The sequence below is a fragment of the Exophiala dermatitidis genome, assembly GCF_000230625.1.
Source record: "Exophiala dermatitidis NIH/UT8656 unplaced genomic scaffold supercont1.5, whole genome shotgun sequence".
Lineage (NCBI taxonomy): Eukaryota > Fungi > Ascomycota > Eurotiomycetes > Chaetothyriales > Herpotrichiellaceae > Exophiala > Exophiala dermatitidis.
In genome coordinates, this window is record NW_008751650.1 from 116,607 (window position 1) to 136,931 (window position 20,325).

General features: G+C 53.8%; 8 protein-coding genes across 8 annotated transcripts; 5 read left to right on the forward strand and 3 right to left on the reverse strand.

Annotated features, from left to right (window-relative positions):
• Positions 1–378: 378 nt before the first annotated feature.
• Positions 379–5,348, reverse strand: HMPREF1120_05645 (laccase TilA). The gene is made up of 4 exons (XM_009159829.1): positions 5,333–5,348; positions 5,190–5,275; positions 3,739–5,106; positions 379–3,655 (listed from the first exon to the last, which is right to left on the reverse strand). Exon 4 carries the CDS (start codon positions 3,173–3,175, stop codon positions 977–979), a length of 2,199 nt encoding a protein of 732 aa, XP_009158077.1. The 5' UTR covers positions 3,176–3,655; positions 3,739–5,106; positions 5,190–5,275; positions 5,333–5,348; the 3' UTR covers positions 379–976.
• Positions 5,349–7,185: 1,837 nt separating this feature from the next.
• Positions 7,186–8,884, reverse strand: HMPREF1120_05646 (uncharacterized protein). The gene is made up of 2 exons (XM_009159830.1): positions 7,952–8,884; positions 7,186–7,888 (listed from the first exon to the last, which is right to left on the reverse strand). The coding sequence occupies exons 1-2, from the start codon at positions 8,420–8,422 to the stop codon at positions 7,472–7,474; spliced, it is 888 nt and encodes a 295-aa protein (XP_009158078.1). The 5' UTR covers positions 8,423–8,884; the 3' UTR covers positions 7,186–7,471.
• A 4-nt stretch (positions 8,885–8,888) lies between these two features.
• On the reverse strand, positions 8,889–12,276 carry HMPREF1120_05647 (uncharacterized protein). The gene has a single exon (XM_009159831.1). It carries the CDS (start codon positions 10,907–10,909, stop codon positions 9,986–9,988), a length of 924 nt encoding a protein of 307 aa, XP_009158079.1. The 5' UTR covers positions 10,910–12,276; the 3' UTR covers positions 8,889–9,985.
• HMPREF1120_05648 (uncharacterized protein) lies at positions 11,544–12,050 on the forward strand (the record flags this gene model as incomplete). Its single annotated transcript, XM_009159832.1, has 1 exon — positions 11,544–12,050. One exon carries the CDS (start codon positions 11,544–11,546, stop codon positions 12,048–12,050), a length of 507 nt encoding a protein of 168 aa, XP_009158080.1.
• Positions 12,277–13,341: 1,065 nt separating the features above from the next.
• HMPREF1120_05649 (uncharacterized protein) lies at positions 13,342–14,359 on the forward strand (the record flags this gene model as incomplete). Its single annotated transcript, XM_009159833.1, has 2 exons — positions 13,342–13,695; positions 13,802–14,359. 2 exons carry the CDS (start codon positions 13,342–13,344, stop codon positions 14,357–14,359), a joined length of 912 nt encoding a protein of 303 aa, XP_009158081.1.
• A 630-nt stretch (positions 14,360–14,989) lies between these two features.
• On the forward strand, positions 14,990–16,082 carry HMPREF1120_05650 (TDG/mug DNA glycosylase; the record flags this gene model as incomplete). Its single annotated transcript, XM_009159834.1, has 2 exons — positions 14,990–15,062; positions 15,118–16,082. The coding sequence occupies 2 exons, from the start codon at positions 14,990–14,992 to the stop codon at positions 16,080–16,082; spliced, it is 1,038 nt and encodes a 345-aa protein (XP_009158082.1).
• A 674-nt stretch (positions 16,083–16,756) lies between these two features.
• Positions 16,757–19,137, forward strand: HMPREF1120_05651 (uncharacterized protein; the record flags this gene model as incomplete). Its single annotated transcript, XM_009159835.1, has 3 exons — positions 16,757–16,972; positions 17,046–17,233; positions 17,283–19,137. The coding sequence occupies 3 exons, from the start codon at positions 16,757–16,759 to the stop codon at positions 19,135–19,137; spliced, it is 2,259 nt and encodes a 752-aa protein (XP_009158083.1).
• A 53-nt stretch (positions 19,138–19,190) lies between these two features.
• Positions 19,191–20,027, forward strand: HMPREF1120_05652 (uncharacterized protein; the record flags this gene model as incomplete). Its single annotated transcript, XM_009159836.1, has 1 exon — positions 19,191–20,027. The coding sequence occupies one exon, from the start codon at positions 19,191–19,193 to the stop codon at positions 20,025–20,027; it is 837 nt and encodes a 278-aa protein (XP_009158084.1).
• Between the last annotated feature and the right edge of the window lie 298 nt (positions 20,028–20,325).

A 20,325-nucleotide genomic window follows, 5' to 3' on the forward strand; every position in this document is an offset into this window, starting at 1 on the left:
ATACCTAGAGTACTACTGTCGGTCTGGTCCTGCAACCGGATAGGGAAGAAAGGTGATTACCAGCTCAGACTAAGGTATGTACGTAGAGACAGGATCCAGGGCGTCACGTCACGACGTCGTAGACACTTTGGTTTCGGTAGGTAGGACATAGGTTGGTGATTAGTTGAAGACAAGTTTAAGTTACACGTCTCGATCTGTGCTACCCCAGCTGGGCCCCGGCCTCAGAAAGTGTAGTAGTCCTGTATAGCTCTAGTTGTAGTCCATCATCAGTGGTGTGTTCCTTTTCAAAGAGACTACAGTCCTTCTCAGTGCTCGGCTTCAAGTTGTAGACATCCGCAGAGGCGGCATGGCATGGCAGCCTGCAGAGGAATTTGGAACTTCACGGGCACAAACACAATGATGCATACACGTTTGCATTATATATAGACATATACATATATATACCGTACAGTAGATGCCCAGGGACTGTAGCAGACAGAACAGAACAGTACAGTACACAGTACAACAGGTAATATAGTGTCAGTGATATTTTTGATTTGTGCTGCGAGCGCGTACATACACACAATAGTGTACAGTACATATCTGGGATCGAATATCTTTCTTCCCGAGTCTCTGATATATGATATGATATATGCGGGCGAGTAAGTTATGCATGCATTGCATGGCTTCGGCCAAAAAAGAAAACAGACAGAGAAAGAAAACACCCGTCCCCACGGTCATGATCAACGAGCAAAAACGGACAAATAAGTTGGTAGACAGCCGGGTCCCCCATTTCCACTTCACCCCATCTCATATTGCATGCGGGAATTAAGACCCCAACTGAAAAGAAATAATGGTCCAAAGAAAATTTCCCATGCTTTACCAACCATGGTAATGCCTCCCGTGCACTCGAATTTTGTTGTCTTCGGTCCTCCTAAGCAGAGTCCAAAAGGGGTATCATTAGAAGATGATGATGGATGATGCTGGCGCAATGCATTTACTGCATGAACACCGCGACGGCGACGGCGAACAACAGACTGAGAGGAGCCGACAGAGATGTGGCGGCACCAGTGTAGGTTGCGACTGGGCCGGTGGTGGTTGCGGTGGAGTTGCTGAGGGAGCTGCCGGAGCCGCTGCCGGAGCTGGAGCCTGAGCTGGAGCCTGAGCCCGAGCCTGAGCCTGACCCAGAGCCGGAAGAGGTGCCCTTGCCAGAGCCGGAGGTGGAGCCGGATCCGCTGCCGGAGCCAGAACCGCTGGAAGAACCAGAGCCGGAGCCAGAAGAAGAACCAGAGCCAGAACCACTGCCAGAGCCTGAGCCCGAGCCGGAACCGCTGCCGCCTGTGGCACCGCTCTTACCGTTGCCAGGGCAGACCTTGCCGACGTCAGAGGGAACCGAGGGGAACGCGTCAACCCCGTCCAAAATGGCAACAGCCATACCGCCAGACAAATGAGACTGGACGTGGCAATGCAACAACCAAGCACCCGGGGTGTTGACGTAGTATCGGAACACCATCCAGGCGGCACTGCCTTCAGCAGGGGTCGAAGTGTAACCATCGACATAGGGAGGGTTGACCAGGTTGAATTGCAAGCCAGCGGCCTGGGCAGCGGCAACGCTGGTGTAGTTGAAGCTACCGACGCCGGAGCCGATAACAAAGAACTTGTTGGCGTGCTTGTGGATAGGATGAGGCTGGGCGATAGGACCCTCGACCTTCAGGATCAGGTCGACCCAGGTGTTAATTTTGGTCTTCAGAACCAGATCACTGTCGGGAACGTTGGCCGGGTTTTGGAACAACAGAGGAGGCTCCTCGTCATCGCGCGACATGTTGTACGACTGGACACCGGACAAGGTCCAGGCCCACGAGTCGGTCGGGTCCGAGGGCGACTTCATGATGTCCAGGACGAAGGTGGTGGCCACATCGGTGCCAACAGTCTGGGCTGGGTAGGGAGCGGCAGCGGCCTCGTTGAAGGTCGTGATGGCGGTGGTGTTCTGGCCACCGTAGTTCATGACTGCGACACCGCTGGCCTTCTTGCCACCGTTCTTGTAGGACAGGGTACCGAAGCCGGAGATGACCTGGTTGATACCGTCGTTGGCAACGCGGATAGTGTAGTCGCCTGGGGTCTGGTCGAGCTTGACGAAGAACGAAATGCGGTCGCCGTTGGCCAGGACAAATTGATCCACGGTCTGGGGAACAATGTATTGGCCGTTGTATTCGTAGATGTGCAACTTGTGGCTGTCAATCGTCACCTTCAACAGAGCAAAGCCACCAGGGTTGATGAACGACATGGCAGCCCAGCCGTTGGACGCATCCACTTCGTAGGTGTAGTTGGCGCCGGTGACGGGAGTGCACTTGTCGTAAGCCTCAGCGGGCAGAGCGGACAAGGTGCGGTTGTATTTGGTGCCTTGAATCAAGGCGTTGCTGGCCGGAATACAACCCTTGGCGGTCAACGAGGTGCCGTTCAGAATCTTGGGAACTTGCACAGCAGCGTTGGCAGTGAGCTCGGCGATGGACAAGCAGTACACGCTGCCCTTGCCGTTCAAGATGATGGAATCAGTGCAGGCATCGTCAATGTTGGCCGACTGCTCAATATCGAAGAACTCGGAGAAGGTGAATTGAGACCAGTCCGAGGCAAAGACGGTCTCGACATCAGCGGCGGCGGCGGCCAGTTGCTTGAGGTCGTCGTCGCTGCTGCTGATTTGACTCCAGGGCAAGTCGGCATCGTCAGCCGACTGGATCAGGATCGCGCCGTACAAGCCATCCATCATCTGTCCTTTGTAGTGGGCATGGTAGAAGTAGCTGCCTGCCTCTTCGGCCGTCCACTGGTACATGTACGTCGAACCGGGCTGGATCCTGTATTGGGACACGCCGGGAACACCGTCGGCCCAGGGAGTGCCATTCTGGCGGATACCGTGGAAGTGGACGCCGGTCACGGTGTCGAGGTTGTTGATGACGGTGAAGTCAACGCAGTCGCCAACTTTGAGCTTCAAAGGAGGACCCGGCAGCGTGCCGTTGGTCAAGATGACATCGCGCTCAACGCCAATATCCGAATCAGGCTTGCCCCAGGTAACGTCGATGGTGAACGGGACGCATTTGGATGAGGTCGCGCAGACGCTGGAGCTCGAGTTGCTGCTGCCGGCGGCGACTGACGAAACGAGTGTGAGGGCGGCGAATGCCTTGAGCAGGCTTGCGACCGCCATTGTGTGTACTGGTCTTGGATTAATATGTTCTTTCCCTTTGTTCTCCCCAATGTCCAGTAGGTATACTATATGTACGGGGGAGGTTCCCTATCAACAAGAAAAAGAGAGACAAGACAACCAGTGGAACGGCCACTGGGTCTGGATAAGAAGAAAGAAATATATCGGCCCCGGGTAGATGATCAGTCAAAAAGAAGAGAGACGGGTGACTTGAGCCTGACCTGGCCCGGTAGACCTTTATGTCCTGGAGCGCGAACCTGTCAACCCCCATTGGGAAAACAAGCAGCTGCCAGTCAGGGTGGCGTGCCAGATTGCACAGGACCACCAGCCATCCTGGAACGACTAGCTGGGTCAATCGTCCAATGTTCTCAATGGATTCTCTCCCGTCTATGCTCCATCGGGGTAGTGTGAGCCTCCTTTGTCTGTATTGCCCCCAATAGACGCTTCGCTGGTTTCAAAGAATCGGGATCCTGGGCTGGTCCACTGTGGTCAAGTCAGCCTAGTCGATCAACACCCACAGCGGTGCGTCGCATCAGTTGAGGGCCTTGGGTCTGGGAGGAACCAACAGGTTGCTACTAGCCTGGGGCAATGATCTATGCCGGGTCTTAGCTCCTCGTGTGGGACGTCAATTCTTCCAGACTCAACTTTCAATCATTATTCATGCGTCGCGTAAGCGAAGTAGTGTGAGCTCGGGGCTGCAAATCTCGGTCCACCAAATTTGTGACATGTTGGCGGCTTGGTACAGTAGCCATACCCAGCAGGCTTCAACCCCAGAAGCGAGGCTGAATGATTTGGTTACTTGAATCCATCCAAGGGAATGGTGGTCTTGCTGCGGTGCGGTTGACCGGATTTCGCTGTTCCTTTTCCCTGAAAATTCAGGAGGTTGTCTCATAGACGCCCTATACGAAAGCTGCAGCGACGGGGCTGCGGGTCTATGCGCGAGCCAGAATAGAGCCCGAAGCGAGTGTGTGTGGCGCAGTGCAATCAGTCAATCACGAGTGACGGTCTGCCCGTACCCGGTGGCTGACCCCGGCTCCCACATGACAAGCGTTTGATCTCGTTCGTGCCCTGAACCGGCGAATAAGCTACGGTGGAATCTCTTGATGGAGCTTAACATCCACATCACAGGAGAAGCGCAGGTCCATCGTCCACATTAGCGGCTGTCAAGCAAAAAATTAGCATCGCGCGATGGATTCGACGGCTTGCACTTGGCCTGCGCCTGATGCTTCGGCCGTCACAGCCCAGCCATTCTCTTATCCAGGGGCTGGCCTATGGGATACCCAACCACAGCCGATCCGGGAATTAAAGTAAACAAACAATTTGCGGGAGCGTGCCTTGGTGGTCAGATCATCTGGGTGTCTAAGGTCTTGTTTGTGGGGATGATTTCCCTCCAGATTATGAGGTATGAGTCTTGGTTCGGGACTCGCTTTTTGGTTCAATCCTGAACCAGAAGACATGATGACGAGGATGTGGACTGAGTACCCAACCTCCAGGAGTTGATTGAGAGTTGAATCTTTCTGTTCCGCATGATCACGATGGAGCATGGTTGGCCTAAAAATAACCCGGGTTTTGAGACAGCAGGGTGTGTGAGTGGCCAGTGGAGACGGCAGGGACTCGGGTATACCGCCATATATACCCGAACAAGTTGGTGTGGATGGAAACCGGGAATCGCTTCGTACGAGGCAGAGCTGGCTCTGTCTTCGCTTTCGAGTGACGGTAGTTTTCCGTACTTGTCAGCACACTTCGGTAGGGTGAGACAGGATAGCCTGGTTTGCCGTAGCTGCTTGCCACCATTTTGTGTTCGAAAACCGGCGACTGGTCGAGCATCTTACCGTATTTTTCTCAAACCTGAATGGAATTTTCTCCTTTCAGGCTGCCAGTGCCTCCCGTCGCTCCCAGCCCCTGAGTCAAGCTCCACTGCCATGCCGCTATTCCTGATCGGTCGACGAGCAGTCACGTGTCAGGGCGTCTCTTGCCAAGCGCAGCAACCACAGAACAACAAGTACCGTGTACCTACCAACATCAACAAGTCACAACATCGCCTCTCGTCAACAACGAATAACACCACCACTACCACCCGCAGTACTAGTAACAGATGTATCTCTACTTAGGTAAGTGCTTTCGTAAATCAATCTTCACACGGTTGTACGGCGGACGCACCACGCACAAAACCCGCACTCGTGGAGACGACTGGGCCCACCACGTTGGCCGTTGCGTGGCCTATTGAGAGGGCAACGCAAGCCACAATGCATGCCTCCATCGCGCAATCCACAACCCATCAACCACACGTGGGAAATTGGGCCTGTCTCTGCCGGTAGAGATGGCACTGATGGCACTGGTGACTGTACGTACAGCTACAGACTATGATACGAGGTACAGAAACGATAAATGTACGTAGATATGCACATACCAACACCCCATTTATTCCCCCAACCACGCGTTGATCGCACCTGTCTGCCACAGTATGAGGGCTTCTCATGATGTTACGTAGTGGCAGCCGTCAACCACCATGATTATCTCGTTTTTCCTAACTCTATGGTACACAGAGATGAGCAGCGCTATCCCGCCCTATCGGGTGCCATCATCAGATACCTATGCAACAGGAAACAGTAGCTTGTTTTGCTGATAATCACAGTGGCAGGAGAAGCAATGGCCACGCCCAGCCATCCTCCTTTCTGCCTTTCATTCTGACCGGTGCGGCTGTCCGCCGTCAGGCCAAATCATGATCCGCTGCCAGTGACGGGGCATTTCTCCAGATTCCATATCATCATTCTGGAATCGGGATCACTGGATCGCCATCATTGTGATAATTGGTATCAACGGTGGGCAGGAAATGATGCAAATGCTAGCCGTCGCCGCCACTACTGAACGATCACCTCCTACTAACGAATCAACTAAAATAATAATGAAGCGCTTCTGATCTCTCTCCCAGCTTCATCCTTTCCCGGTTTCACAATCAGCCATGGCTGGCCTTGCAATTTCCAAGCCCTCGAATTTCTCCGACAGCAGCCTTTTGCTCCCTGGCCCAAGACACTTGAGCTGTCATACAGTAAGTCTGCCTTCAGCCCTGTGGCCGGAACATTCGACAGCCGGATGGTGGCGTAGTCATCATTTCCCCGGTTTCTGTTTCCAACAAAGCGGTTACAGAACCCTGTACATTGTACTACTGTACACAGTGCGTTTGATGTCCTTCCCCCAATGTCCCGGATAGGTGGGTGAACCTCCCCTCGCCCTTGGTACTGCAACAAGTCAACAATATTGGGAGATGAAGCCACTTCAAGTGCCAACCCAGCCCAGTCAAAACCGTTGCGAGACCCTGTTGGGTTGACCCTATAAGGCGCCCCAATCTATACTGATGATTCCATCACGCACATGTCGAGGCTCAACCGAAGAAGCGAGACGAGGCACTCTATCGGCGACAACTGGGCGGCTGCAAGACGGCAGTGTACCCTTCGAACTGGGTGTGATCATATCGTTGACAGTCAATTTCCCTGCTTCACAAGTTTATAGGTAGGTCGCGACAGCAGCAACAGCAGCAACCCCCTACGATCCCGCCGTACATATACAGTACAGCTTCTTGACCACTTGGCAGGTCGATCACACTGGCCTTGCTCTTCGACCAGTATTGATTTGCTTGACGGTTAAAACAATATCTCATTGCCGCGTCGCTCATGTACCTTGGCACTGGAAGTTGATCGTCTTGTACCAAGTCAGGAGTTCCCTGCTCAGGTGAACCCTCATGGAAGTATGCCATGCCATGTCGTGCCATGCCAGAAAGCCAAAGCCCTCAAGATATCTAAAATTCCCACAATCGGACGACATTTGCCCCCGCCCAGGGTCAGCTGCACAGTTCTTACCTTACACAATCGTCCTGTATTATCATCTCAACCTGTGACAGTACCGCGAGGGTTCTTCTTCGCACCTTGTAGTGTCACTATTTTGTCCGCCCCTCAAGATACTGCCACTGCATCATTGCATTTCATCGCGTTCAACATTACTATTACATTGGAATTTGATGATCCTAGCGGCGTTCTGGAGAATACAACGGCATGGCATGGCATGGCATTGCTACCCTCCTCATCCTCTCATTGTAGATGGTCTTCAATGCCTTGTTGATATGCAATCTAATTTACAAGTTCTTTCTCGCCTGCGTAATCTCAAGGTGTAAAGTACCCGCTAAGAGTCGCTCCAGTAGGAGCATATTGCAGAGAACGCCTTCCTGTTTGTCGACTTTCGCTCCTGTCCAACACCGAGCACGAATTGGTCCAAGGCCCAAGGGCCAGGCAAGCCAGCCCGCCACTAGGTCACATGCTGGGCCTTCTCAACATTGGCGTATCTTTCCATCCTGGCTCTGGCCATTTTCCTCTCCAAGAATATCCCTAGCGCAGCCACGGCCCAGCTTAGAGCCTGCAAAGACAACACCGCAACCATCAACCCGGTGCTGACCTGGCTCTCCATACATAGTCTTGCGAAGCCAGCAGGGACAGGGATGTTAGTTGCCGCCGAGACCGAGATTTGCAGGGACCCCATATCAGACTTGAACTTGTGTGCGCCATTGGAGAACTTGCAGGTCCACGACTGCAGCGACTCCCTTTGACGGTGATGGGATGGATCGGTGAGGAGTATGTCGAAGGGGATGGCGAAAATGCAAAGGATCAATCCTACAATTGCCAACACCATGAACACCACATTGAACAACAGGGTACGAGAGTGAGGCTGGAAAAGAAATCACGAATTAGCTTCAGCACGAGCGACGCCGTCAAATAATGCAAAACTTACCGTTGGGATGAACCAAAACACCAAATACCCAATGTTGATGGCGGTGATTATGCCCGCAGAAGCCAGGATGGCGATCGTAGGCCTAAGGTCAACGTTGCGAGGCCACAGGGAGAGATGGTATTTGCTTTCCAAATGAGTTGCGTTGTACCTGTGTAGGACATGACCTGCACATCCAACAGCAGCCGCGGCAGAGGCGATGGTCAACAGGGCAAGACCTAGCCGTGTCCATCCGAGCCAGCGTGCTCGTTTCAAGTACTCGGACTCTTGTGCCGTGGAGGCCGAGTTACGAGAGTGCAGGGACGAGGTCAAAAGAGGTGACGGGTCGAGCATCAGGGCTGCCGCATCGTAGGATGGCTCGGGCTGTTTCCGTGTGCTGGACCGAGACCGAGATCGAGATCGCACTGCCAGTGGACTAGTGGAGCGGTTCCCGGACGACGACGACACAGGACGTGTAGAAGGAGCGTTGTCCATGACAGAGCTTGAACAGGATAGAAAAGTATAGTAGTACAGCAAAGCAACAATCAGACAAATAAGGCAAATGCGAAACCAGCGCACCAGAACAAGGACTGATAATAGATTGAAACAAGAAATACACTGGCACAGACCTGTTGGACGGCGGCGAGGCCCTCTTATGAAGATGAGCCCATTGACGCTCGGCCAGCGCACACCACTGACCTCCCCCGTTATAGTCGGGGCCGCTACAGCTGCATGGCTCTTGGGGCGCCTACTCAACTGGACGGAGCGCGCAGAGTCGGTGGGATCTTCTGCACGAGCATGGATGGTGCGTGTCAGGAGGAGGCATCGTAAATGTGATGAATGAGTTGGCGGTTAGACGCCTCGCTTGACGTTCCACGACTCTCTATGAGTGGTCGGCACGGAAGATGAACAGACGGGAGCCCGAAGAGACGAGACGCGGATGGACGAAGAGGCAAGGTGGGAAGAGATCAAGGATTGAATAGAAGCTGAAAGTCCAGCGGCTACAGATGCAGTTGCTGCTGCTTGGCTGCGATACGCCCACTGATTGGCTGAGACGGTCACAGTGGGCGCAGTCTCAGCCTTTGAACAGCCGTCGACTTCGTCTATTTACGGCAACGAACACGAGTCAAGCGACGATGAAACGAGCCAGTAACGAGGGAAGTGAAAGACATCCAGTCGTGTTATGATCTTGTCTCTTGATCACAGCATACATAGGTATGCGCAGATTGAAGAGCATAGTCAGCAACCTGGACCAACACCCCATCCTCACATACAACTAATGCGTTTGCCAACTCATTCCCACTCCACCACGGACGACGGAAACTGCGTCGTGCATATCCGTGGCCGTCAAGGGCTCGCCTAAATAGTGCCCTCTAGCACTCAAGCGAGGCAAGGCTTCTCACTTTGTGTTCTCTTGCTCTTCGAGCTGCGGTTCCGCCTGATACCCCTCCTGACACGCCAGTGGTCCATCTTGTTGTGCCTCGACCTGAAATCCTTGTTCGAATGATCCACATCTTGAGATCTGCGGGCAAGGCCATGACCTTGGAGGGAAAAGCTCACCGCACGAGTCATGGCAGAATAGCAGAACCTTGCAAGTCTGCTCCAACAAATGGCTACTCCGACTCACCAGCGGCTTGAGGCTTGCAGCGCTCCTCGCTACGCGGATCCAGCCTGCGCGCGCTACACTTGAACCGGTCACGCTCAGATATGTCTGGCTGCCATTTCAAGAGCAGGTTACCGTCAATATCGTCGAAGTCGTGCTAGACGCTTAATGTGCCTCCACCGTTGGTTTCTTGGTACACATGACTCTTGCGCCATGCACAACATATTGCAGTGTCGGTGCATGAAGTTGTTCGTCTGGTCCCAAAGAGGTATCTTGTTCGAGGGTCCGCAGCCTGGAAACTTCCAACTGTTCAAGCCTACCTATGTAGGTTATGCGTGGGTGTATGTGGCAGTGCGAGTCTCTGGGTGATCACCATGTGTATCCCGCTCGGCGCTGTCCGGGTATGTGCGCGTGCCACCATGCCGATGAAAAGGTTTGCTGCTGCAGAAACCATCTTATACTGGATCAAACGTAGAAGCAACCTTCTCGACGGCTCGGACTTCATCAGGATCGACTCTCTTGCCAGCCACTACTGGGGCCTTCTCCTCAAGATGCTCGCCGTGACGTTCAAGATGTGACCGCGTCCGCTGCTCAATATAACCGCGGCGTTCCTCACGTAGTTCGTCCTTGGCACTGTCGAATGCTGCCCCAGCATTGCGAGAGTTCTGCAAGGCTGCCAATTTTGGTCGGAGTTCGGCTAGCAAGGCCCGAAGCGCAGGCAGCTGAGAGACGGCAAAGTTGGTGTTGATCGTCAGTGGCTGCTGATCTGAGTTCGGAGTGGTCTTAAGGTTCTGTGTCAAGGCACCATTCATCAAGAATGATAGATCCGTGGTATTGGCGTTCCCTTTGCCCTGGCCTACGATTGCCCGCAGCTGCTGGAGTAATGCCTCGTTGCGCGTATGTTCTTCCAGCAATGATCTCGATACAGCCCGCGACGCGGCGAGCTTCCGCCGCAACAGTTGTACGCGTTCTGCCGTAGGCGCATTCTCAGGAGGCGGAAATGTAATGTTCTCGTAGTGGCTCAGGCGCACCCAGTTGACCAGGTCTGCTGGCACGGAGAGGACGTTCCTCAGCACATAAATCTCGAATTTGTCAAAGTTCTTGTCCACCGTGGAATTCAACAGCGTCTCGAGTTTGTGTAAGCCTTCCTCAATCTCTTGTTTTGCATCAGGGTATTCAGGCGCGTCGGTGTCGCCGGACTGGACCGCTTTAAATCCCAGTTTTTCAGGAGGTGTAGACAAAAGCCCGGTCTCCAAACTGCCCACGCCTTGGTACACAAAGTTGTTGACCGAGTTGATGATGTCGTCGATTAGTGACAGAGGAGTATACTGCAGATGTTCCGTCAGGAGCGAGGTCGCGGCCTGCGAGATGTCCGCCATAGCGGTGATGCTTTCAACAGCGACACAGGGACTTCAAGTTATGAATACCATCGGCAATTTTCACTGCGACGACGGCGATGCATTGCGACGCGAGTGTCGGGCAATCCTCCAAGACTGCGAAGTTGCAGGTGAATGCGCCGAGACACTGGCACTGCAATTGTTATTGGGACTCGATCGGGACTAGCGTGGTGACTATGTCTTTTGAAGACGCGGCGCAGGTAATACCTCAGGCTCCGCCACATTTTCGCCGGCAACCTCGCCGTCATCTCGCCATCACTTTGTCAAAAGACAATCCGATTACCACCAACGCTTGACTGACCGAATCATCCAAATTGAACTTGAAAGATGGGAGGTCCAGGCTCCGGCGGGTACAAGAACAAGCCTGGCGACACCGAGACTCATTCGGCATGGGAAATCATTCCGCAGGACCCGGAGGGCACTCAGGTAGCTGACCACCTCAAGACATTGCACCTCCAGGCTGCATGGCGCGCGCAACGGCCTCGTTAACTAACTGCTTTGCTACCCACCACAGAAACTCGCCCAGGTACGATGCAAGTACTGTGGCCGAGAGATGGCCCAGCACACCTCGCGGCAGCGCGTCCACCTGCTGGGATGCCAGAATTATCTTGACGCAATGAAAGAACAAGGCATCGAAAATAGTATCACGCGTCAAGCGGCAGACCCGGCCGCCTTTTTCCGAAGCAGTGACTGGTCGCACCGGTCTGCAGAGGCCAAGATCCCCAAGGTCTTGAAGATGCAGGAACACACGACGGCTGTGCGAATCCAGGCTCTCGCGCTGGCCGAGGCCAACATCTCGTCTGAAAGAATCCAGGAGGTTACGGGTATGGACCCCAAGACTCTGGCTGGCCTCCGAAAACTGGCGCGCGAACGTGGGTATGATCCCAATGTCTCGATGCAGCTGAAGGAAGAATATGTGCTTGATCCGCCCAATACTAGTCGTCCGAGAGGTCGACCCAAGAAGAGAAAGCCCGAGGATGACCTCGATCCCGCTCTGGCCAGTCTTTCCGACACCACGCCTCGACCCGCAACCGCTGATTTCACCCCACGTCGAGATAATCTGCCGCCGGGACAGTGGGATTTCATGGCTGCTGCTACGGGAGCCGGCTATACCATGACTTAGGCAGAGATTGTATTACGTCCCGGTGGCAATTGACCAGAAGGGGATCACTTGATACCTTAGGGACCGGCGTTCTTGTTAGGGGGTTGGCTGGGATCAAGGTGTTTCTGGAAGCTGTCTTGAAACGGACACAGAGGCTTCGGTCAGCTATCATTGCAGAATGCCTTGCGGTGCAGGTTGTGTAATGGTGTTAGTTACAAATAATGCTAGCTCTGGCGTGTTATGCCCCCTTCTTGTGAAGGAAGGTATCTCAGAAGCAAAACAGCAAGTCTAAATTTACCCGAGCCCATTCGAGCCGTAGTGGCGGATTGTAAGCCCATTGTCCTTGTGAGAAAGCTACTGGCATATGATAAACTTTCGAGTGATTACCCCTATGTACCTAGGTATACGGACAGTACCTCCTTATCTCTCAGCCTCGACTCCCGCTGGTCACTAATCGTTGCTTACTAAATCTTTAGTCACACTCTCTGGCAATAAATGAACTTCATGTTGGGCTCCGACGTCTCGGGCAAGGCAAAAGGCTGCTCTGCAGAAGGGCACGAATCCCCAGAACAAAAAGCTGTAAGTGAGTGCCCAGCATCCGAGGCCGAAGACTCCATGGCTTGAAAACCAAGCGGAAACAGGGGGTGCTTCAGAACCACTAAAAGCCACCTCCTCGCGACACATCTCAAACTGTCCCAGCGCTTCGTGACCCGTCCTTGCCGCCCGACCTGCGACACTCAACCAACTTCCAGACCCTTTGCCTTTGCCTTGTTCAAGAATAGCTCTGGACGCGCCAAGTTTCGCTTGCTGCTAGGGTTCTTCGCCTGTCCCGGCTCAGGCAGTCCGAGCGATCTGATACACTTATACGACAAATATCTTCAGCCTCTTCCAGGGGTTTTCGCTTCAGCCAGACCAGGTGACGAGACTCCGGAAGTGCCATGACTCTCAGATCCAGATTCCTTATGATCAAATCTAAACGAACCAAAATGTGATTGCCTAGGACTTGTGGTTTCTACATTCGCCTACTTATGTTCGCGATGAGCCCGCGGTTCCTTCTCAGGTGATATTTCTTTTGCTATCTTCCATCCCATCCTTTTCTAGCACGGGGCCAAAAGAAACCCTAGGTCCCTTACATTTCGTCTCGGGTCTGTTCGCTCCTTCTGCTGCTTGACGCATTGCAGTTCACCTCTTGCGCCGGTCGCTCGTTGTCATTTATATCTTATTGTCATCGTCAATCATCAGTTGAAGTTACACAGAATCAACGAAACAGCATCAGCATAACTTAGTCAACACAGTCATTTTTTCAACGAAAATGTCTTTCAAAACCTTCCTGATCTCCTCGCTTCTCGCGGCCTCCGCTATCGCAACGGATCACTCGTCTTGGGGCAATGGTGGTGGTGGGGGCTGGGGCAGCGGCGGCGGCAATGGGCTCAGTCAGAATAAAGGCTCCGGCTCGGGCTCTGGCTCGTGGGGTGCAGCGGCATCTTGTCCCGCAGGCTGCCAGCCGATCGCCACAGGCACCGGATCAGCACCAGCGTCGACAGCGGCCGGCGAATTAATTGTCCAAGTCGTCTCGGTGGCCGACGCCAACGGATCCCTGAAATACTTCCCCAACCAGATCGAAGCACCAGTCGGGTCGATAGTGCAGTTTCAATTCCATCCCAAGGTATGCGAACACTCCAGATTATCCAGCACAACCACCCTCTTGTGCCGAAAGCCCAGAATCCTCAAGAATACCGAAGATACATATACTGACAAATGACCACAAACAGAACCATACCATCACGGAATCCAGCTTCGCCGAGCCGTGCAAACCCATCGCATCCAATTTGACATCTTCGACCCGTCCTGGCATCAAATCTGGCTTCGTCCCCGTTACTGGCACGGAGGAATTCACGCCTGTATATAACGTGCTGATCAACGACACCAAGCCCATCTGGATCTACTGCGGCCAGACCAACCACTGCCAAAAAGGCATGGCCATGGTGATCAACCAAAACAGCAGTTCGCCGAACACTATCGACAAGTACATTGAGAACGCAGCCAAACTGCCCCAAGTCAGCGCGGCTGCTCCGCCCGCCAGCAGCGCTACTACCGCTGCCGCGGCATCCACTCCAGCCGCAAGCGATAGTGCCACATTTGGTGTCGGAACCGGCGAGACTACTTCGGCTGTCCAGGCTCCTCCTGCCCAGACGGTCGGGTCAGCTTCTACGACTACGTCTGCTGTTGGGCCGGCTACATTCTTGGGCGCGGCTGACTCGCTGGTCCGAGCCGGCAATGCATCGCCGGTGGTCGGCCTGGTGCTCGGCGCATTACTGGCTTTGTGGTAATCAATTCTCTTCTCATTTGCACCGCGGCTTCAGGATTCGCCGGTGATTACAGTATGGACGGAGTTCGGACGCACGAAGATGCTGTGCGCTCACGGAGTGATTCATGTGTATTTTAGGAAAATATATACAAGTAAAATGCGAAAAGATGAAAACATTCGTATCTGCAAGCAGGAGGGATTCCCTGCAACTTAGACATGCCCCACTGCATCTTGACTTCTTCCGCTCTCCTGTGATTTATCGACGAGGTCTCCATCATCGTAACCACGTACTAACTACTATAGTAGTATGCTATTCGTGTAGATAGATACAATGTACTTCCAGATTAAGGCGGCATTAAATTCTTCCCAATCAAGGCAGAAACACACGCTGCCCACTTGCACGGTTTGTGAAACCCTCGACGCACCGCTGCCACCTCTCAATGGCGGTCACTGTAGAGGTGTGATGCGACGGTTTGATAGTTGGCTGATCGATGCTAGTGCAGGCTGTCGGTACGACATGGACTTGCTGATAACTTGAATCACAATTACCGCTCCACAGCGCCAGTTGGTTTGTTCCTAGCTGAACAGACCATGCGGCGTCTTTATCCGTCCATAAGGGCATTTGCCACATGAGGAGGAACATTTTACCATCATGGGCAATACAACAGGGCTCAGAGCAGCTCAAGAGCTTGACGAAGACAACAAGCTATCGGCGGCGGTACAAGGTTGGTCTTGGTGGAACTTTACTTTTGTGGTGGAACTAGGCTGATACGCTTACAGCCACCTTCAAGGCGCATCTGAAGCATTTCGAATATACGGCAGATACCACTGGCAAGACGAGTCCGAGTCCTCAGCGACGTTCTCCGCGTCTTGCTGGTTGGCGCTCGTCGACCCCTTCCAGTCCGGTCAGCAACGTCTCCTCGTCCAGAAAGCGCAGCCGTGTGTCACCGTCCACTACTCCGAAGGCCATCAAAACAGAAGACGAGCAAAAGGATGGACTGTCTGTCACTGAAGGCACCGGCTCCACCGGCTCAGAGGAGACCGAGTCCGTGTCCACACCCAGACTAAAAAAGAGAAGGAGTACCACCAAAGAACGCTCTGCTCGAGACCCGTACAGTCCCGCCAACAAACTGGTGGATAGTCTTCGACCGGGCTTGATCCTGGTCTTCGTCGGCCTCAACCCAGGCTTGATGACAGCCGCAACCGGACATGCCTATGCACATCCCTCAAATCGATTTTGGCAACTAGTCCACGACAGCGGGATCACACCCAAGAAGCACCTTCCCTCGGAAACCCGAGATCTCATGGATCTGTACCAGATTGGAAACACCAACATATGTGAACGGCCCACTCGGAGTGGCGATGGACTGAGCAAGCTAGAGTTGGAGGAAGGCGCTATGATTCTCGACCGCAAGATTGCCAAGTATCGGCCTGAAGCAGTCGCCATTGTCGGCAAAGGGATCTGGGAAGCTATCTGGATGGCTAAGAAGGGGGAGAAGAAATTCAAGGATAATTTCCATTGGGGCTGGCAAGATGAGGAACTGCAGTTAGGTAGGACCATCGACGACGAGGGCGCCGTAGTCTGGGAGGGAGCGAAGACATTCGTTACGACCTCCACCAGCGGATTGGCTGCTACGCTCACGCCGGCTGAAAAGCTGGCAATATGGAAGCCGTTGGGAGAATGGGTGACTGAGAGACGGGAGAGAGTGAAGGATGAAGAATCTAGCAGTGATCAAGTTGGGTAGGGAGCTGTTTGTTCTTTGCTGAACTTGAATCTGATACCGTGACATGTACCCATGACTCTCTCAGCCTTGTGACGGTGCCAAGACTTGAGATATACTCTCAGATCTGGTGTTGACACTCCAAGGTGTCGTCGACTTTCGGCCGTATTAGACCAACAGTAGAATGCGAATATTGCTCCCACCACGCTGTCGCTCACATTCTCTGTGACACTGCAAGGCTCTGATGTTTGATATCACCGCAATCACCATCACTCGCGTCGCGTGAAACATCGCCAAGCCGGGCCAAGAGTGGGTGATGCCTGAAGTTGCCCGCCTGATTGGCCTCGAGGTTCGTGTCGTCGCAGCTGAAGTGAAACGCGCCCAGAAGCGACTCCATTCTTGAAGTCCAAGTGGCTTCTTGTCGTGAGACGAAGCTTTTCAGTCCCTTCAAGTTGGGGATCCTGAATGACATCAACAGATACCCTTTTTTCTTGATCGTAACTGACATCAACTTCGCTTGGTCTAAGGCTCCCTCTACGCTTTGTCTTTGTTTACACTGAACTGCTCCGACATCGTCTTTTTTTCCTCTCAACCCGTTCTGTTATCAAAACTCACCGCCTCCCCCCCACAGCAGGTTCGCAGGCTACTGCAACTGCCACTCTTTGAGTAGGACAGATCAGGCTCATTGACCCGCCAAAATGGCGCTCTCCTCCCAGCAGATCATCCTTCTCTGTGCTATCGGCATCGTCCTGCTGGCAAGACCGGCTCATGCATTCGGCGCAGGCAACATCGGCTCCACCTCCAAGGTCGAGGGCGAGAACTGGCGCCATGGAGACTTGGAAGACACCTTGCTCACCATCGTTGCGTCCCGCGCCATGGGCGGCAAGAAATTCAGCAAACTCGATGTCAAGCGGGTGTGTTGCCTTCCACTACTACTAGTAGCTGTCCATTATTCTTGTTGTGCGTTGCTAATACTAGTATTCACAGGTCTACTTCGGCAACTGGCTTCGCGATTATAGCCAAGCCGTCGATGTTGGCACCGTCAAGTATGTCAGTGCCGAGGCCATTCGTATCCTTCTCTGGGTGTTGGGCTTCATGTCCTTTGGCTACGGCTCTGGCGAGTTTGAAGTGACCACCGAGCGATTGGGATGCTATCGTCCGGAGGAACATATCGAGTAAGTCCGAGATGTCGAGGTGGAAAGAGCATGATTCTAACCCCAATAGCAACCCCAAGGACTACGCAGATAATCAGGATGCTCGACAATACGACCGACGTCTGCGAGGTCCGGTGGATGAACAACGCGAACTGACCATCAACCCGCACACCGGGATGAAGAACTACATTGCCTCGGAAGGCATGGGCATCGACACTTCAGCTGGCTTGGTTCGCAAACTGTTTGGCCGATGCATCCAGCTAGGCCGACAGTACTCTCGCAACAAGAACAAGGATGACCTCTACGAAGCTCTCCGATTGCTCGGAACTGGGTCGCACTGCCTGGAAGACTTTGCCGCTCATTCCAACTATGTCGAGCTGGCACTGATCGAACTTGGTGAGCGTGATGTCTTCCCCCATGTCGGTCGCCGCACTGCCATCCAGCTCCGCGAAGTGCGTCACCCGGTGTACCCAATTGTGACAGGGACGTTTGGCGGCGTCGATTTTCTCCATTCGGTGTGCGGCGAGTTTGACGACAAGGCCACTCAATCGGAAATCGAGGAACTCGAAGGGACCATGCAACAGTTCGCAAATGGCGATCAGGACAAGAGTATCTTGCAGGATCTCCTGAACAAACTCCCTTCTGGCATCTTTGGCGGGAAGGATGAGGCGGGAAAAGCCAACGAGCTCCAACAAAACTCACTCAACCAACAAATGCAAAACACTCGGGTCTCACCAAGAGAACCGGAAGAATGGACTAGGTATATCATGGACGTTCAGAAACAGATTCTCCCCATCATCGAATGGCATGATGAGATTCTGAAGGCGATCACCGAGACGATTGAGAAGATTCCCATCTTGCCTGATCTGATTGAACAGATCCAAGATGAGATCAACAAGTTCGTGTTTTCGCTGTTGGCGCCATTTGTCGTGCCCCTGATCAATCAAGTCAAGACCGAACTCAACACCGGATCCAGCGAAATCATCAACTCCAGCAAGGAACAGCAACACATTGTCTTTAACGACGACAACTCTTCAGATCCTACCCACTCGATGCTGTCCAAAGACCATTTCTCCAATGTCCTCAACGAACCCGCTGGCAAGGTTGCACGAGAGACCGTCAAATGGGTGGTTCCCCAGATCGTTGCCTGCTGGGACGACGAGAGCATCGACGTCAACCGCACTTTGGACCGCATCATCAACGGCGTTCTCCACCACCCTGCCTTGCGCGACTACGGTCAAGATGGTGCCAGCGACGGACGTCGTCTGATGTTTGCCGTGGTGGAAGAATGGTGGCGAGGCAAGAGCGACCGCGAAAAGGACACATTGCGCCGTCAACTCAGCCGCGAAGGCGTGCGCTCCGGTCAGAACCACAAACCTGGCGTCCACGATCATGGACATGGTAGCAACCGTCCTCTCGCCATGGCGAATGTCAACTACAACGGCAACAATTCGGCCGCGGCGGGCATCGGAGGCGACGCTTTGGGTGCCCTCGGTTCGGCACTAGGAGGCGGAGGCGATAATCAAGGCCGCAGACCTTCTCCAGCGGCCGATAAAATTGGTGAAATGGCCGGCGCAGCAGTCGGTGGTGGGGTTCTAGGTTCGCTTGTTGGTGGTCTCGCCAGCGGCATTGGCGGTAACCTTCTGGGCGGCGATATGGACGACAACCAGAACAGCGAGACATACAAACGCAATGACTACGGCCAGGACGGTTCGTACACTCAGACTGTGACGCAGGTGGGCCAGTCGCCTTCCGGAGATCGATATGGTCAAGCTCAATACTCGAGAACTACTGGTCCTAGTAGCGGTCGTCCGCATGAAGAGTACAACCGCTTCGAGCAGACTCAACAGGGCGGGCGTTTGCAGTCGGAATATCATCATGAGGAACGCACCAGTAGCGGACAATTCCATGAGGAAACTCGGTAAGTCTCTGAAGAATTACCCAATAACCAACACGCATACTAACAGAAATAGACGTTATGGTGATAACGACCAAAGTGGCGGTTACGGCCGCCGCCAGGAGCACGAGCCACGTCGCCATCAGCCAAGTGAATCATATGGACAAGATCGACGCGACGAGGACCAATATCCCGGTCACCAAGGTTATGGTGCTCGTCGCCACGACACAGAATCATCCGGCTATGGCGGAGCAGAAGGCTTCGGTCGACCCGAGCGCCGCGAAGAATATGGCCGACGCGATGATGATGGATATGGGTCGACTGGTGCATACGGCCGTCAGCCGGAGCCCACTTATGGGTCGGCTGGTTTCGGTGGAGGCCGACCAGAACCTAGACACGGCCCTGGTGGTTTTGGTGGAGGTCGTGATGAACCTGGCTCTATGCCGGGTATGCCTGGGGGCTTTGGTGAACGAGATGACGGCCCGAGACATGGCCCTGGCGGATTTGGTGGACCAGGACCTCGCGAAGAATCACGCTTCGAGCCGGGCGGCTTCGGCGGCGGCCGAGAAGAACCAAGACACCGCCCTGGTGGATTTGGCGGTGACCGAGAAGAACCTGGATTTGGTCGTGGCGGCTTCGGCGGACCTCGGGAGGAAGCACGTTTCGAGCCCGGTGGGTATGGTGGTGGTCGTGAGGAGCCTGGCTTCGTTCCCGGCGGATTCGGTGGGCCTCAAGATGAACCTGACTTTGGTGGTGGTCGTCGACGAGACTACGGAGAAGAACAGGACGATGGCGGGTATGGGCGCCGTCCTGGAGGCGGTCGCCGTGGTTATGGTGGCAGAGACGAAGACGAGAATGACGGATTTTCTCAAGGCCGACGGTGGTAACGACGAGGACGACGACAAAAGAAACAATTAGAAGACTGAGCTATGTGGCGGTGGTGATTCGTGTCACCGGTTTGGAAGGTGTCTGGGTCCGGGGAGAAGTGGTGCGGTTCAGGGCGTCCAAAAGCATGAGAGTATGGAGATGATGAGATGAAGCGAGACGACTGAGAAGATGTGAGATGAGTTTGATGAATGGTGCATGCTGAGATGAAGACGGTGCTGGGGCACGACGACTAGACGAAGTTGAGCTGATGAAGACGCAGTGACGATGTTGTGACGAAGATAGATTGAGCATGGCAGACGAGGAGAGGAGAGGCGTGGTTGATATTGTT